At 38.0% G+C, this 15401-nt stretch overlaps 1 protein-coding gene and 1 pseudogene across 1 annotated transcript in view; both read right to left on the reverse strand.

Annotated features, from left to right (window-relative positions):
- CRPPA (CDP-L-ribitol pyrophosphorylase A) overlaps nucleotides 1-15401 on the reverse strand; it is a 396240-nt gene that overhangs the window by 209748 nt on the left and 171091 nt on the right. The window contains 1 exon segment of the mRNA XM_027968498.3: nucleotides 6951-7048. Within this exon segment, the coding sequence (XP_027824299.2) occupies nucleotides 6951-7048 (98 nt within the window).
- LOC132659715 (frizzled-3-like) lies at nucleotides 9563-11700 on the reverse strand (annotated as a pseudogene).

Raw genomic sequence — 15401 nt, forward strand, 5'->3', positions numbered from 1 at the left:
CAACACAGTATACTAACACATATATATGGAATTTAGAAAGATGGTAATGATAACCCTGTATGCGAGATAGAAAAAGAGACACAGATGTACAGAATAGACTTTTTGACTCTGTGGGAGAGGGAAAGGGCAGGATGATTTGGGAGAATGGCATAGACACATGTATAATATCATATAAGAAACAAATCGCCAGTCTAGGTTTGATGCAGGATACAGGATGCTTGGGGCTGGTGCACTGGGATAACCCAGAGGGATGGTATGCAGAGGGAGGTGGGAGGGGGGTTCAGGAGTGGGAACTTATGTACACCTGTGGCGGATTCATGTTGATGTATGGCAAAACCAATACAGTACTGTAAAGTAAAAAAAAAAAAAAAAAAAGAAGAAATATGTACAAAAATGTAAAAATCATCAATAGAATCTTGAATCCTGCAAAAGAAACTTGGAAGAAGAAACCAAAAATGAAACAGGTTAATAGGAAAGACAAGATGTTACAGAATCCACTGGATAAGATTCCTTCTAGGAAAAAGAAGAGTATCATACAAGAGAGTCAAGGGGTACAATAGATAAGGTAAGAGCCCAATAAAGGTCTTATGGATTTCCCATAGAACGGTCAGTTGCTAAGGACCTCACTGAGAGCAGTTCCCATGGAAGGTTGGGGTAGAAGCCAGGATGTGATGATTGAGGAACAAGAAGATAAATGATCCTAAAATTATGCAAGATTACTACAGGGTAATCTTGCTTTTAGAACTACTTCTTTGTTTTTATTTTAATGGAAGGAACATGTATCAGTGGGGGAGGGAGAAGAGAAAAGCAAAATCAAAGCTCAGGAGAGGAAATAGTTTTAATGAAAAGGTGGCTACAGAAGCAAGGTTCTCGAAAGATCTGGTGCTTGGAAGATAAGAATGTTCTCATATTTAAGTATGTAATTACACTCTGAAGCTAGAGGCAAGATCATATCTAAGAGTGGAGGTACTAATGGTTGAGTTAGACCAGTGATTCTCAACTGGAGGGTGATTTTGCCCCACTCCAGGCAACCTTTAGCAATGTCTGAGAACATTTTGCTTGCTACAACCAGGGGGTATAACACTGTCAACTAGTGGGTAGAAGACAGGTACGCTGCTAAACTGTACAAGGTATAGGAAAGTTCCTCACAATATATTGTCCAAAATGCTATAGTGCTGACATTAAGAAACCTGGGTTAGACATTTAAGGAGAGGAAAAAGTTTAAATTATCCACTGAGGAGAACAAGGAGCTGATGATGGAATCATGGTACACTTACTTTACAATATTTAGTGCTCACTGCAAAATGAAAACCATCATTTTTAAATGACAATAATCTGCACTGGTGTGTAATTTTCTCCAGCAGTATTAAGATGAAATATAGGCTCAGAGAAGTGAAAAGTTAAATTGACAACATGAACAAGGTTTTACAAAACAGGTCTTAACAGAAGGACAAGAGAATCAGAGATACTGATAAAAGAGCCATGATCCACTAAAGTGAAGGATCATGGTATCCAAGTAAAGAAATGTATGAAACAAAAGGTAGCTGAAAGAGAGAAGATAGCAGGCTTTGAGTTTTCTATGAAATTTTAATATGTGCATTGAGAGTAATTGAGGAAAAGTAAAGAAAGATAAAACATTGCAGCCAGAAGTTAAAAAATAGCCTTAGTATTTATTTTTCAGCACAGTTAGGATGACAGCAACTCGTATCCACATGAGACCCAACAGGCAGACAGATGAAGAGCACTGAAAATAATGGACACTGGAACTGAGGATAGGACCTGAGAAGCTAGGTGATGGGAAAAAAATCACACAGCGCCAGTTATACACCACTGTGTGTATACCTAAATGTCATGTCATATCTTTATTTAAACAATGATTCAAAAAGATACATGGGCCCCAGTGTTCACTGCAGCACTGCGGGGGCCAGCGTGAGGAACTCCGCCCATGGCAAAGGTCATGAGGAACGAGGCTTGGCATACGCAAAGGCGTGATCAAGCCTCAGGAAACCCCCTGTTCCCGAGCATCTAACCCCAAAACCAGAGTCTGTTTTATGCTCTCACCTACACCTCTGACTTTACGGGGGGCTCTCCCCATAACCATTTCTCTCGGAGAAGGAGTAAACGTGCAGCTCCAAGGCAATAAAAATTCCTGGGCGTGACAAGACTGTTTCAGCTTAGGGACTGCTCTGAAGGTTATCTAGCCCACCTGTATAGGTTCATCCGGCCACATGTGATTGTTTACAGCCTCCCAACCTGAGAGGCACGAGATGTTTTAGACTTACTAAAGGCAAATTCTTTTGGGGAGTTAGAAATTATTAGTATAACTGGTTGGTTAGGAATTATATTGGTGAAGGGTTCTTCATTTGTTGTGTCAATAATTGCTGCTAATTCCCTGCTCTGGGTGGGACAAGGATGTCTCAGGTCAAACCTCTCTGCTGACAGACTAGCTTGTGTGACAGGATTATCCATACTGCTGCCACTAAGTACATGATTGTTTACTACCTCTCAACCATAAACAGCACAGAGAGTTTTGGAGTATTTTGAGAGTCTTAATTAGCACAGGGCTTTTTCTTCTTGTCGAGTCAATGATTGCCACCAGGCCTCCATATCCTTAGGCACCTGGGAATATATTAATCAATGTATTTGGAATATAGAAAAGGAAATATAGTAGTTTTTGATGTTAGCAATACTAGACTTTTTGAGTTAATGGATTTTCTCTTTTGTAATAGATCACTGTACTTTGTTATAAATCACTGTGTCCTTGCTATGTGAAAATGTAACTTTATCATATCTTAAGACTAAATAGATCTTAAGGGGAGCATTGGTGAAAGGATTTTCAGTTGTTGGGCTGATATTTGCTGCTAAATCTCCATGTTCCCTACCCTTATAATGAATATAACTAGCATATAGGAAGAAATAAGTATTAACCTTTAAGCATATAGGAGAAATAAGTATTAACCTTTAAGACTAATCATGTTAACCTTGGGTTAAATAAATTTCTTTCTTGATTGTAACTCACTACACCCTCACCCTATAGGAATGTAACTTTATTTGGAGGGTGGTGCCTGGTTTAAGAAAAAACACCCTTGGAAGAAATAAGTTTTTGGTTATCAGAAAGAAAGGATCATAAAATGTCAGCAGGTCTCACTCATGGCCAGAAGATGATGTACCTTTTTTATACATTTATGTGAAGCACCTGATTTTGATAAAGGTCAGGACTGCTGACTCCTGCGTGACTCTGTATTCATCCCTATGTGTAACAAAAGGTATACAAGCAAACCCCAAAATAAAGAAATCGGATCAGTTTCTGGAAAGACTGATTCCCCCATGTCGCTTCTTTCTTGCTCCCGTTTTTCTGGCTGAATTCCCATCTGGAGCATGGATGCTATTCCACATAATCCAAGTTATTCAGCCTCTTTTTCTCCACTAATCTTCCTACTACGCTATCCATTTCTAATCACTCTATATCTGTGATTAAATATGTATTTTTCCAAAGACGCCGACTCCGTCCCCACCTTCGAATCACCCTGGATCCAATGGGGCTGGACCCCGGCACAGCACTATATACAATTGCCAGGACATGAGAGAAACCTAAATGTCCACTGAAGGAAGAAAGGATAAAAAAGATATGGTACATACAGAAAAAAGAATATTCCTCAGCCATAAATAATAAAATAATGCCATTTGCAACGATCTGGATGGATCTAGAGATTGTTACACTGAGTGAAGTAAGTCAGATACAGAAAGACAAGTATCATATGATATCACTCATACGTGGAATCTAAAAAAAAAAAAATGCTACAAATGGTCTTAACAAAACAGAAATGAGTCACAGATGTAGAAAACAAACTCATGGTTACCAGAGGGGAAAGAGGGGCATAGATAAATTGGAGATTGGAATTGACTATACACACTATTATAAAAAAAAAAAAAAAAGCACTAAGTCATGTCCAACTGTTGCAGTCCCATGAACTGTGGCCTGCCAGGCTCCTCTGTCCATGGGATTCTCCAAGCAAGAATACTGGAGTGGGTTGCTATTTCCTTCTCCAGGGGAACTTCCTGACCCAGGAATTGAACCCAGGTCTCTCTGGCACTGCAGGCAGATGCTTTACAGACTGAGATACGTGGGAAGCCCTACTATAAATAAAACAGATAACTAATAAGAACCTACCGTATAGCATAAGGAACTCTACTCAATAATCTGTAATGACTTATATGAGAAAAGAATCTTGAAAAGAGTATATATACATATCTGTATAATGGATCCACTTTGCTGTACAGCAGAAACACAACATTGTAAATCAACTATACACCAATAAAAATTAAAACAACGAAACAACAAGCAATGAATAAATAGAAATTTCTGTCAAAACAGAGCTGGGAGACCAGAATGGGGAGATCTCACAACCTGCTACTACAGTCTGCTCTACAAGAGCAAGCACTCATCTTTCCTGGAGAGGACTCAGTAAATGGAAACCCATGGTCTGTCTGTTCACTCTAGCCCTCGCAACTTCCTTTTCCCTTCTATAAAAGTGTTCTTCCCTTGCTATGCGGGTACTTACTTGTGGCTTGTCATGGTTGCAGACCACAAATTTCACTCCTCTGTTTACCCCAAAGAAACCTATCTTTGCTGAAGAAAGATATGGCAGTCTGCTTTAGGTCAATAATTACCAAACATATACAGGAAAAGCAGGAACAAAAAGAGACTACCACAACAATTTTTTAACAAAAAGGACTCTTCGTAGTCTCTAACACTGAGAAGATCAAGGGATAAATCACATACGATCCAACAGTTGGGTGCTCAGCAAGAGTATTGAACCCATTTTTAGAACCCAGCTTTCTAAACCAAGGGTTGATAGCCAAAGTTCCAGGCAGTCTTTCAGGGTCCCATCCTATTGGTTTCTGCACTGAGTGGGTAGAGCATGAATGAAATTATCCAAGAGTAGAAGATTATTTTTCAGGCAAAATGTTGCCAGTGTCCAAACTATTGCCTCAGGAGGTCAGACAATGGTAAGTTATCTACACTTAAATATCCCCCAGGACACAGCAATGGAATTAGGGCACAGAATTTTTTTTTAATTTTTATGTTTACTTTATTTTACTTTACAATACTGGTTTTGCCATACATTGACATGAATCCACCACGGGTGTACATGAGTTCCCAAACATGAACCCCCCCTCCCACCTCCCACTCCATATCATCTCTCTGGATCATCCCCGTGCACCAGCCCCAAGCATCCTGTATCCTACATCAAACATAGACTGGCGATTCATTTCTTACATGATCGTATACATGTTTCAATGCCATTCTCCCAAATCATCCCACCCTCTCCCTCAGAGTCCAAAAGTCCACTCTACACATCTGAGGGCACAGAATTTAGAAACAGATTCTTAGCAGTGAATTCAAGACACAGAACAAGAACAAGATGCTAAAATTTCCAGCAACAGAAGTAGAATACCTAGAGTCTACAGATAGAAGCAACATGGAAAAGAAGAATGTATTATATAACCTTAAAACTCAAGAGACAGCCAGATAGCTGCCATTTCTTTTCAGCTTTAAATTGTTGCTCCAAATGCTACTGGTAGAATTTAGCACTGACTGCCATCAAAACCACCAAGGGGAGCTTGTTGAAAACTGACATTCTAGAACTCATCCCAGATGATTCACTAAATGTTTACACATTTCAAGAATCTATGTATTTAGCAGTTCATGGATTTAACACAGGACTGAAATTTGGAAACTAGTAGTATTTACTACTTAGACATGCAGTCAATGACCATGAAATTGGGCAAACTCTAGGATATAGTGAGGGACAGTGAGCCCTGGCATGCTGCAGTCCATGAGGTCTCAAAGAGTGAGACAAGACAAAGCGATGCAACAAACACAAGGATTTACTACCTAATACTGTCACACCTTCATCTCAACTCATCAAGTCTATTTTAGTTCCTATTCACTGAAAACTTATGATATGGCAGATGCTTTTCTAAGTGCATTAAAATACAATTTTAAAGTTCAACTGCCCCAACAACTTGACAATGAAGATATCATTAACATTTTCAATTTAAGATAAGAAAATTAGGCAATACAACAGACATCTAAGCACCAGCAGCCTGATACCAGAGCCTGTTCTCTGTACTGCTACCATGATAAAACTAGCCTACTAAAATAAACTTGTTCCTTTTACTTTCAACTAGAATTCTGTATGTTGTTAAAAAGTCATCATACATTGACCATAAACTTGGGCAGTTACACAATTTAATGAAAACAAGAAAACTGTGGAAAACTTAATACAAATTAGTTTGGCAAGCGAAACATTTCAAAACACAAGATTATCATAAAAATAATGGATGTCCTTAGGGGTAAAAGTAGTACATAATTCCTATACTCCCCCTCACACCCACTACTACTTCTGCATTTCCTTAACCCTAATATTAAATATGAGGTTAACTTGGACATTGACCAGTTCAGAAAAAGGAGGTGGCAGCAAGAAATACACATTCACCTCTTCAGTATCATAATTATCCTATCTTTTGCAAATGTGTTTGTCTCTTTTTTTCTCTCAATCTAGTTTCCTCATGTTTTCAATGAATTTTAGTTAAGTATGTAGAATGCACTAGACACTGTGGCTCTCAAGACAAGTGTCAAGCTCACAGGGGCCCAAGTGTACCAGGGCAGGGGGTGTTTCTAAAGAAGCCACACTGACTCTTAATTTTAAAGGAGAAACAGAACTCAGAGGATGAAGTTAGGGAGGAAGACCAGAAGAGAGCAGATGAAAGGAATGGACTATATCTCAAGTCAAAAGTATAGGAAAAACAAAGAATTCCATTAAAGTAAAATAAGAAAATTAGCTTGAAAGCATTTTCATGCCTTCTAAGAGAAGCCATCTTTGTACAACTAAAGTATGTGGCAATCTAATATCATTCATCAAACTGGATCTTTGAATACTTACATTTAATTCCGTTTTTAGCATTTCTTCAAGACAACGACCTACATGTTCTTCATCTTCTTTTGTGTCCATAACTACACAAACTTGTTGTGAAATTCTTTCTGAAATAAAAAAGAGATGAAATTTTAAGCTTCAAACAGATTATGAAACAAAGCCCTAGTACACTGAAACCTATACTTACCTGCTATTCATAAGTACTGAATAGGGGCTTGTGGGCTTTGGGCCAAGTGAAGTGACCTGAACTACACAGAGATATTCTTGACTCATTAACCAATCAAGCCAGTAAATCTATGTATTTAACATTTTGTGGGTAGATAACTGGGACATCATGTAAGCAACAGAAATAAGAGATCTTCAGAAACATCTCAAGAGAGTAACTGGAGGCGATAACTCTTTTGCTCAAGACTTCAGTCCTTCTGCATTTACAAGGAATCCCCCCAGGATCTGGTGGAATCCCTTCTCTCAAGCAGATCCTCTCTTTAGGCCATCAGATATCTCCTGCATACAGTTCACTGTGCCATCTGGTACCTGGATGACACACAGCATTTTCCTTGCCATTCCTTTAGGTTCAGTCAATTCAATTACATTCCTGCCTCTTTAACTATTATCACACGTTAAAATAGCCAAACATAGATATTCTCCAAGTTTGGAAGGCTGGAAATTATATAATTTAAAATCATAAGCTGTATGACATAGAGATAGTCACCTTGGTAAACCTTGGATACACTCTCACAAAATATACACAGTTCTCCTTTATAGCAGATATAAAATACTAAGAAAAGGCTTTATTACTACCAATTTAAGATAATATTTCATGGCATTATGTCAAGGACTTTTTTAAAAAGCCTAATTTTAAATAGGAGTCCCAAATCAAAGTAGGTTTAACACTTGACCCAGCTGCTTCTGGGTCCATATAACAGGCTTTCTATAAACACTGTTCTAGCAATAGTTAATGATTCATCCAAACAAAGCTGAGAATGACAAACCATTTAAAATAATGTCACCAGTTAATGGTATTCCTACTACTATCCACTTCCCACTTATCAAGAGTATTACATGTTCCAAGAGTCATACCCTATAGTCACATCAATTCTCATGATGATCCTGCAAACAGTATTATTGTGAATCTATAAAACAGATTAAGGAAACTTTACTTCAGAGAAACAACATAACTTGCCCAAGATCACCGGGTTATGATTAGAAGAAAAAGAATCCAAATCTGAAGAAATTAAGCACACAAACACACAGCTATTCTACAGCACTAAAATGAAAAGAGTTATCTGACATAAACTGAACATCAAGGATTTTCCTATGAAAGTTCCTAATGTTTCATAGTCATTATCCCATTTAATGGCTCAAAATAAATATGCATTATTAGCTAAGTATTATAATTCCTGCTTTTACTCATCACAAGGTACTTAGACCCAGGTCGTTCCAAAGCTTGTGCTTTTCCTATCATGCTGTCTACCTTATAATAATTATAATTATTATGATTATATTATAAATATTATAAATATCATAATTATAATTGTAAGTATTTTATAATAACATAATTATACAAATAATAAGAATGTTTCACATTATTTCACATTCACTCTTTTACATCCTACAAATTCAAGAAAACTAATGCAGGCACAGTAATTTAAATGGATTGAGAAGATACTACTATACTGAAAATGGAGCTGCTATAATATCTTAAAATCATTTTATCCTTTTAGACTGTGTTCACCCATCAGTAAGGCTCCTACCAAGTTGAAAATGTCTATACTTTTCTGTTACATGAGCCAAGACATGGAAGCAACCTAAACTTTCATCAACAGAGGAGTGGATAAAGAAGATGTGGTACATATATACAATGGAATATTACTCAACCACTAAAAAGAATGAAATAAAGCCATTTGCAGCAATGGTAAATAGACTGTCATAATGAGTGAAGGAAGTCAGACAGAAAAGGAGAAATATTGTTTGACATCCCATATGTGTGGCATCTAAAAAAAAATGACATGAACTTATTTACAAAATAGAAACAGACTCAAATAACAAATTTACAATTGCTAGGGGAATGGAGGGAAGGGGTAGTTAGGGAGTTTGGGATGGACACATACACACTGCTATATTTAAAATGGATCGCCAACAAGGACCTACTGTATAGCACATGGATCTGTGTTCAATGTAATGTGGGAGCCTGGAAGAGAGTAGAATTTGGGGGAGAACTGGATACCTTTGTATGTATGGCTGAGTCCCTTCATTGTTCACTTGAATCACAACATTGTTAGTCAGCTGCACCCCAACACAAAATAAAAGGTTTTAAATACAGGAGCCTAATTAAATATAATTAAGAACACAAATGAATGGTCAAGATAGTAAGTACTATGGAACATCACTGCAATTAGAAAGATAACTTGGTTGACAATATTAGATGATTCTTTACACTAACATGAGCTAGGAGTTCACACTTGAAAGGTGAGTAAGTTTTGCTTAGTGGAAGCAAGGGGCTTTGAAAGCTATAAAGAGAAACAACATTTTTTTTAAAACAATGTTTTGGGGGTAGAAAGATTATAAGCATGAAGTTACTGTGATAAGATACAAGATTTTGATAAAATACAATAAGAACTCAAAAAACCATGGAATGATTCAGCAATGAATGCTGTGAAGCCAGAACGTAATGGTTGCATGCTGTTCTGAACACTTGAGTGTCCTGAAAGCTTTAGATCAGAAGGTTATAGTTATTGCTTGTAACTATAATATAAGCAATAGCTTTTGAAAACCAAGTTAATTCAAATATGTGTTATAGTCTCTCAAATATTTGGAGAAATATTTGGACATTATAACATCCTAGTAAAAGTCTGATTATATTTCCAAATGTTTCTTTCACATACCAAAAACTTATAATAAAAAATCTAATGTGTAAGCATCAAGTAACTCACTACATATCAGTTCAGTTCAGTTGCTCAGTCATGTCCGACTCTTTGCGACCCCATGAATCACAGCACGCCAGGCCTCTCTGTCCATCCAGCTCCCAGAGTTCACTCAGACTCACATCCATCGAGTCAGTGATGCCATCCAGCCATCTCATCCTCTATCGTCCCCCTCTCCTCCTGCCCCTAATCCCTCCCAGCATCAGAGTCTTTTCCAATGAGTCAACTTTTCACAGGAGGTGGCCAAAGTACTGGAGTTTCAGCTTTAGGATCATTCCTTCCAAAGAAATCCCAGGGCTGATCTCCTTCAGAATGGACTAGTTGGATCTCCTTGCAGTCCAAGGGACTCTCAAGAGTCTTCTCCAACACCACAGTTCAAAAGTATCAATTCTTTGGTTCTCAGCTTTCTTCACAGTCTAACTCTCACATCCATACATGACCACTGGAAAAAACATAGCCTTGACTAGATGGACCTTAGTTGGCAAGGTAATGTCTCTGCTTTTGAATATGCTGTCTAGGTTGGTCATAACTTTCCTTCCAAGGAGTAAGTGTCTTTTAATTTCATGGCTGCAGTCACCATCTGCAGTGATTTTGGAGCTCCCCCCCGCCAAAAAAAAAGTCTGACACTTGCTCTAATTTTCTTGAAGAGATCTCTAGTCTTTCCCATTCAGTTGTTTTCCTCTATTTCTTTGCATTGATCGCTGAGGAAGGCTTTCTTGTCTCTCCTTGCTATTCTGTGGAACTCTGCATTCACATGGGTATATCTTTCCTTTTCTCCTTTGCTTTTCGCTTCTCTTCATTTCACAGCTATTTGTAAGGCCTTCCCAGACTACATATACATTGAATACGATGGCACCACTATAATTCTTACTAATTTATAAGATAATACATAAACAATACTTATTTTATTTATTTTTTATTTTTTACCGTCACCTTCAATATTATTCATCTCTAAAAGGATGCTGGTCAGCGTTCCAGGGATGCCCCACACACTGGCATGAAACAGCAAGGCTTTCTTCTCAATAGCTTCACTACCCCCACTTTGGCACAGCCCCAAGAACCACATGATGGTAAGAATCACCCACCAAATGTTGCTAGCCATAGTGAAAAAAATAGAGTCTCATAAAAAGCATGATACAGGCTTTGTTATGAGATCCTTGGGTCACTGTGGAAGCCTTACACTGTGCAGGGCTGGATGCACTGCAGGCGACTCGGTCCTCAAGCAAAAACCCAATAAAGAAAATTAATGACACCATCATGTAGCAGACGGCATACATTATAATGGGTCTTTCAGGATAACGGAATCTTATCACATCAATCAAAAAATTTTAAAAAGTAAACAACCTGGCAGAGAGGCAAATGACTGAAATTAATCCTACGAAATACCGAGCAAATGAAAGCTCTCCCCTCCTGAAGCACATATTTGGACAAGTAGGTGAACAATCATGCGTGTGCAAAACGGAACAGCCAAGATTAGGATCGATTTTCAACTCTCGGGGACACCAAAAGCCATAGTCCCTCTGCACTGCCACTGAGGCTCCTTCTGTAGGGTCGCCAGCTAAATTCAGGTCCACCAGCTGAGGATATGGCTCACCACAATCTGGGAACCTCCATTGCTAAAACTGCCATCTGTTGGTTATAGTGATTCAGAAGATTGGGAGTGAAAGCAGTGTTATAAGGCAAATCCTGGCACATCCTCAAGGTAATAGGCTCAAAGAAAACAAACTATGCCCACCTATATGGCCCACAAACATAGTCAAGGGCCACAGACAGAAGACAATCCAACTCATAGCCATGCTTTCTCGATGGAATGGGATTCAGATGATCTGGCCTACTCAATATGTATTTTAGATCTTTGTACACCTGCAGGTCTCAGCTTGAAAGGATTTCTTCTATCTTACTGTTAAGTTCTTCAAACAGAATTACTCCTTGCACTGTCAGAGGTGTGTTAGCTTGGTCTCACAAAAGGCATTTGTTTTTGGTTTCACAATATGGGAAAATGACATCATCTTGCCTCTTTTCATTTTATTACATCGGATACCATGTGGTCAACGTGTCAAGTTGATCAACCACATTCCAAACAACAGATTCCATCTTAGGAGACTCAGAACTATTTCTTCCTTTGACTGAAATATCTGACACCTCGGGGCCGGGCTCCCGGGGGGCTGCGGCGCCGGCAGGGGCGGCCACAGGTCCCTCAGGTAAATGGAGCCAGCGAGGACCACCAGCCTGCACCTCGGAGCCTAAACAATACTTTTTAAAACAAAACACGACGTATGCAGATATTCCTTCTTTGTTGCATCATATATCCTTTACCGAATTCCAAGTTCTATCAAGTGTAAATCAACAATAAATTTAAATTGACATCATCTCCCTTCAAAAATGAAGTACAGTTAGCCCTTGAACATGGGTTTTATCTGCAAAGGACCCACTTATACACAGTTTTTCAACAGAAAATAGTATAGTTCTTGGTACGGTGCTATATAATCCACAGTTCGTTGAGCCAAGAGACAAGGAAGACCAACTGTAAACTACATGTGGATTTTCAGTTCTGTGGAGGGTCAGTGCCTCTAATACCCATGTTGTCCAAAGATCAACTGTATAAGTAAAATGGAGTAATTCAAAATCTATGATATTAATTTTATGCCATGTGTCAGCTGTTCTAAAAAGAAAGCTTTTTCGGGGGTGGAATCTTTGCAATAAATTTTACAATAAATTTGCTCAAAATCACCTGCTTTTTAGACAAAAATGACACCTTTAAAATATCAAGGTTTTCAATTATGAATATATTTCTTTATTTAATATCTTCCTAAGTTTTTCTCAAAGCTTTATAATCTCCAGTACAGAGTCCTTTAGTAATGTTTGCTAAATATCTAAACAACTTTGTTGATGCTATTGCAAATAACATTTTATTACATTTTCTCTTTGTTGATACACAAAAACATATTAAGATTTTTATACAGTTTTTGTATTCAGTAACTGTGCTAAATGCACTTATAAATTCTAAGAGTTTACAACTTATTTCCAATTTTTTACATACAAAAACATGTCAATTGTGAATAACATTTTATCTCCTTTTTTCTAACTCATAATGTTTTAATCTGATAATGCAATCTTTGGAATATTGCTCCTATATTTATGACAAAAATTAGCCTGTAATTTTTTTCTTCTAAGGTCCTTGTCAGATTTTCACTAAACATTTATACAGCCTTCATAGGATAAATTGGAAAATTGTTCTCTCTTTTTCTGTTTTCTGGAAAAATGTGTTCAGTCACTCAGTTGTATCCAACTTTGCGACCCCATGGACTGCAGCATGCCAGGCCTCCCTGTCCATCACCAACTCCTGGCGTTTACTCAAACTCATGTCCATTGAGTCAGTGATGCCATCCAACCCTCTCATCCTCTGTAATCCCCTTCTCCTCCTGCCTTCAATCTTTCCCAGCATCACGTCTTTTCAAATGAGTCCATTCTTCTCATCAGGTGGCCAAAGTATTGGAATCTCAGCTTTAGCATCAGTCCTTAGATGAATATTCAGGACTGATTTCATTTAGGATAGACTGGTTGGATCACCTTGCAGTCCAAGGGACTCTCAAGAGTCTTCTCCAACACCACAGTTCAAAAGCATCAATTCTTTGGCACTCAGCTTTCTTCATAGTCCAACTCTCTCATCCATACATGACTACCAGAGAAACTATAGCCTTGACTAGACGGACCTTTATTGGCAAAGTAATGTCTGCTTTTTAATATGCTGTCTAGGTCGGTCATAACTTTTCTTCCAAGGAATAAGTGTCTTTTAATTTCATGGCTGCAGTCACCATGAAATTGACGTTATTTGATGTAAATTGACATTATTTCTTCTTTTTAATGGTTTTGTAAAATTCACTGGGAAAAGCCAACTGCTTTTGTAGTAGCATTTTCAGTTAGATTCATGTCTTAAATGTATAGACTACTTTTCCTAGTTGTATTTGCTTATGAATGTGTTCATTTGATCTAAATTTAAGTCATCTAGCATAAAGCTGTAGGCTGAATGTTTGTGTTCCCTCCAAAACTCATATTGGAGCTTTAACCCGCAATGTGATAGTATTAGGAGGCAGGGTCTGTGGGAGGTAAATAGGTTTAGATAAAATCATGAGAGTGAAGTCCCCATGATGAGATTAGTGCCCTCATAAAAAGAGAAAAAGACACCAGATTTTCCTCTCTCATCCATGTAAGGATTCTGCAAGCCCAGATGAGAGCCCTTATCTGGGAAATAAATCTCCTAGCACCTTGATCTTGGACTTCCCAGCTTCCAGAACTGTGAGAAATACACTGTTGTTTAATCTACCCAGGCTACAGTATTTCATTATAGGGCTTCCCTGGTGACTCAGACAGTAAAGAATCTGCCTGCAATTTGGAAAACCCAGGTTTGATTCCAGGGTCCAGGAGATCCCTTGAAGAAAGGAACAGCTATTCACTCCAGTAATCTTGCCTGGAGAATTCCATGGACAGAGGAGCTGGGAGGCCACAGTCCATGGGGTCCCAAAGAGTCGAACATGACTGAGCAACTAACACTTTCACTTTAAGATGACCAACAAAGTGATTTACAACATCTCATTGCAATGTCTATGAGTTGCGCCAATGCTCTCTTTTCATTTCTGATGATAATTACTTGAGCCTTCAATATTTTTCATGTTGAATTTTGCCAAGGTTTTATCAACTTTATTAACATTTTCAAAAGAAAGTTTTATTGACTCTATCTTGGGCTTATTTTTTAAGTCCTGACTATTTTTTAAATCCTTACTATTTCCTTCAATATTTTCTTCATTCCACTATCTTTGGGTTTAATTCACTGTTCTAATTTCTTACAAAAGATGCTTCAATAGTGGGCTCTCTGCTTTTCCTTTTTTCTAACACTGTCAACCCTTGAACAATACAGGTTTAAACTGTGAAAATCCACTTACAGATGGAGTCTTTCCATATATACATTCTACAGTACTACACAACTGTGACTGGTTAAATCTGCAGAGGCAGAACCTCAGACACAGAAGGTCAACTGTAAAGTTACCCATAAATTTTACACTATATGGAAGGTGAGGTTCCAGCCCCCATGTTGTTCAAGGATCAAAACTTAAGGCTCTAATAACAGCTTAATCTATACATTAAACTTTGTGATATTTTTCAGTTTAAATTATTTCATTTTCATTTTTCTCACTGTATACATTTCTAATTTCCACTGTGATTTCTCATTTGACTCATGAGTTATTAATTTTTGTTTTTAATAGTCTGCTATTGTGCAATGAGTGGTCAAAAATTTAGCAGCCTAAAACACCAACTAATTAATTCACAATTCCATAAGGCAGACAGGAAAGAGAAAGAAAGAGCAAAGGAGAGCATGAGCATGCCCAAGGGGGCTCACACATAGAGAAACGATAAAGCAACAGGGGCAAGATGTAAAAAATCAGTGAAATGCTGATCTGCCTGAAACACAGGTGGAAGTTATATGTACTATTCTTACAGCTTCTAAGGGAGTCCCTGGTATCTCCACTGGTTAAGAATC

Source organism: Ovis aries, chromosome 4 (assembly GCF_016772045.2).
Source record: "Ovis aries strain OAR_USU_Benz2616 breed Rambouillet chromosome 4, ARS-UI_Ramb_v3.0, whole genome shotgun sequence".
Classification (NCBI taxonomy): Eukaryota; Metazoa; Chordata; class Mammalia; order Artiodactyla; family Bovidae; genus Ovis; species Ovis aries.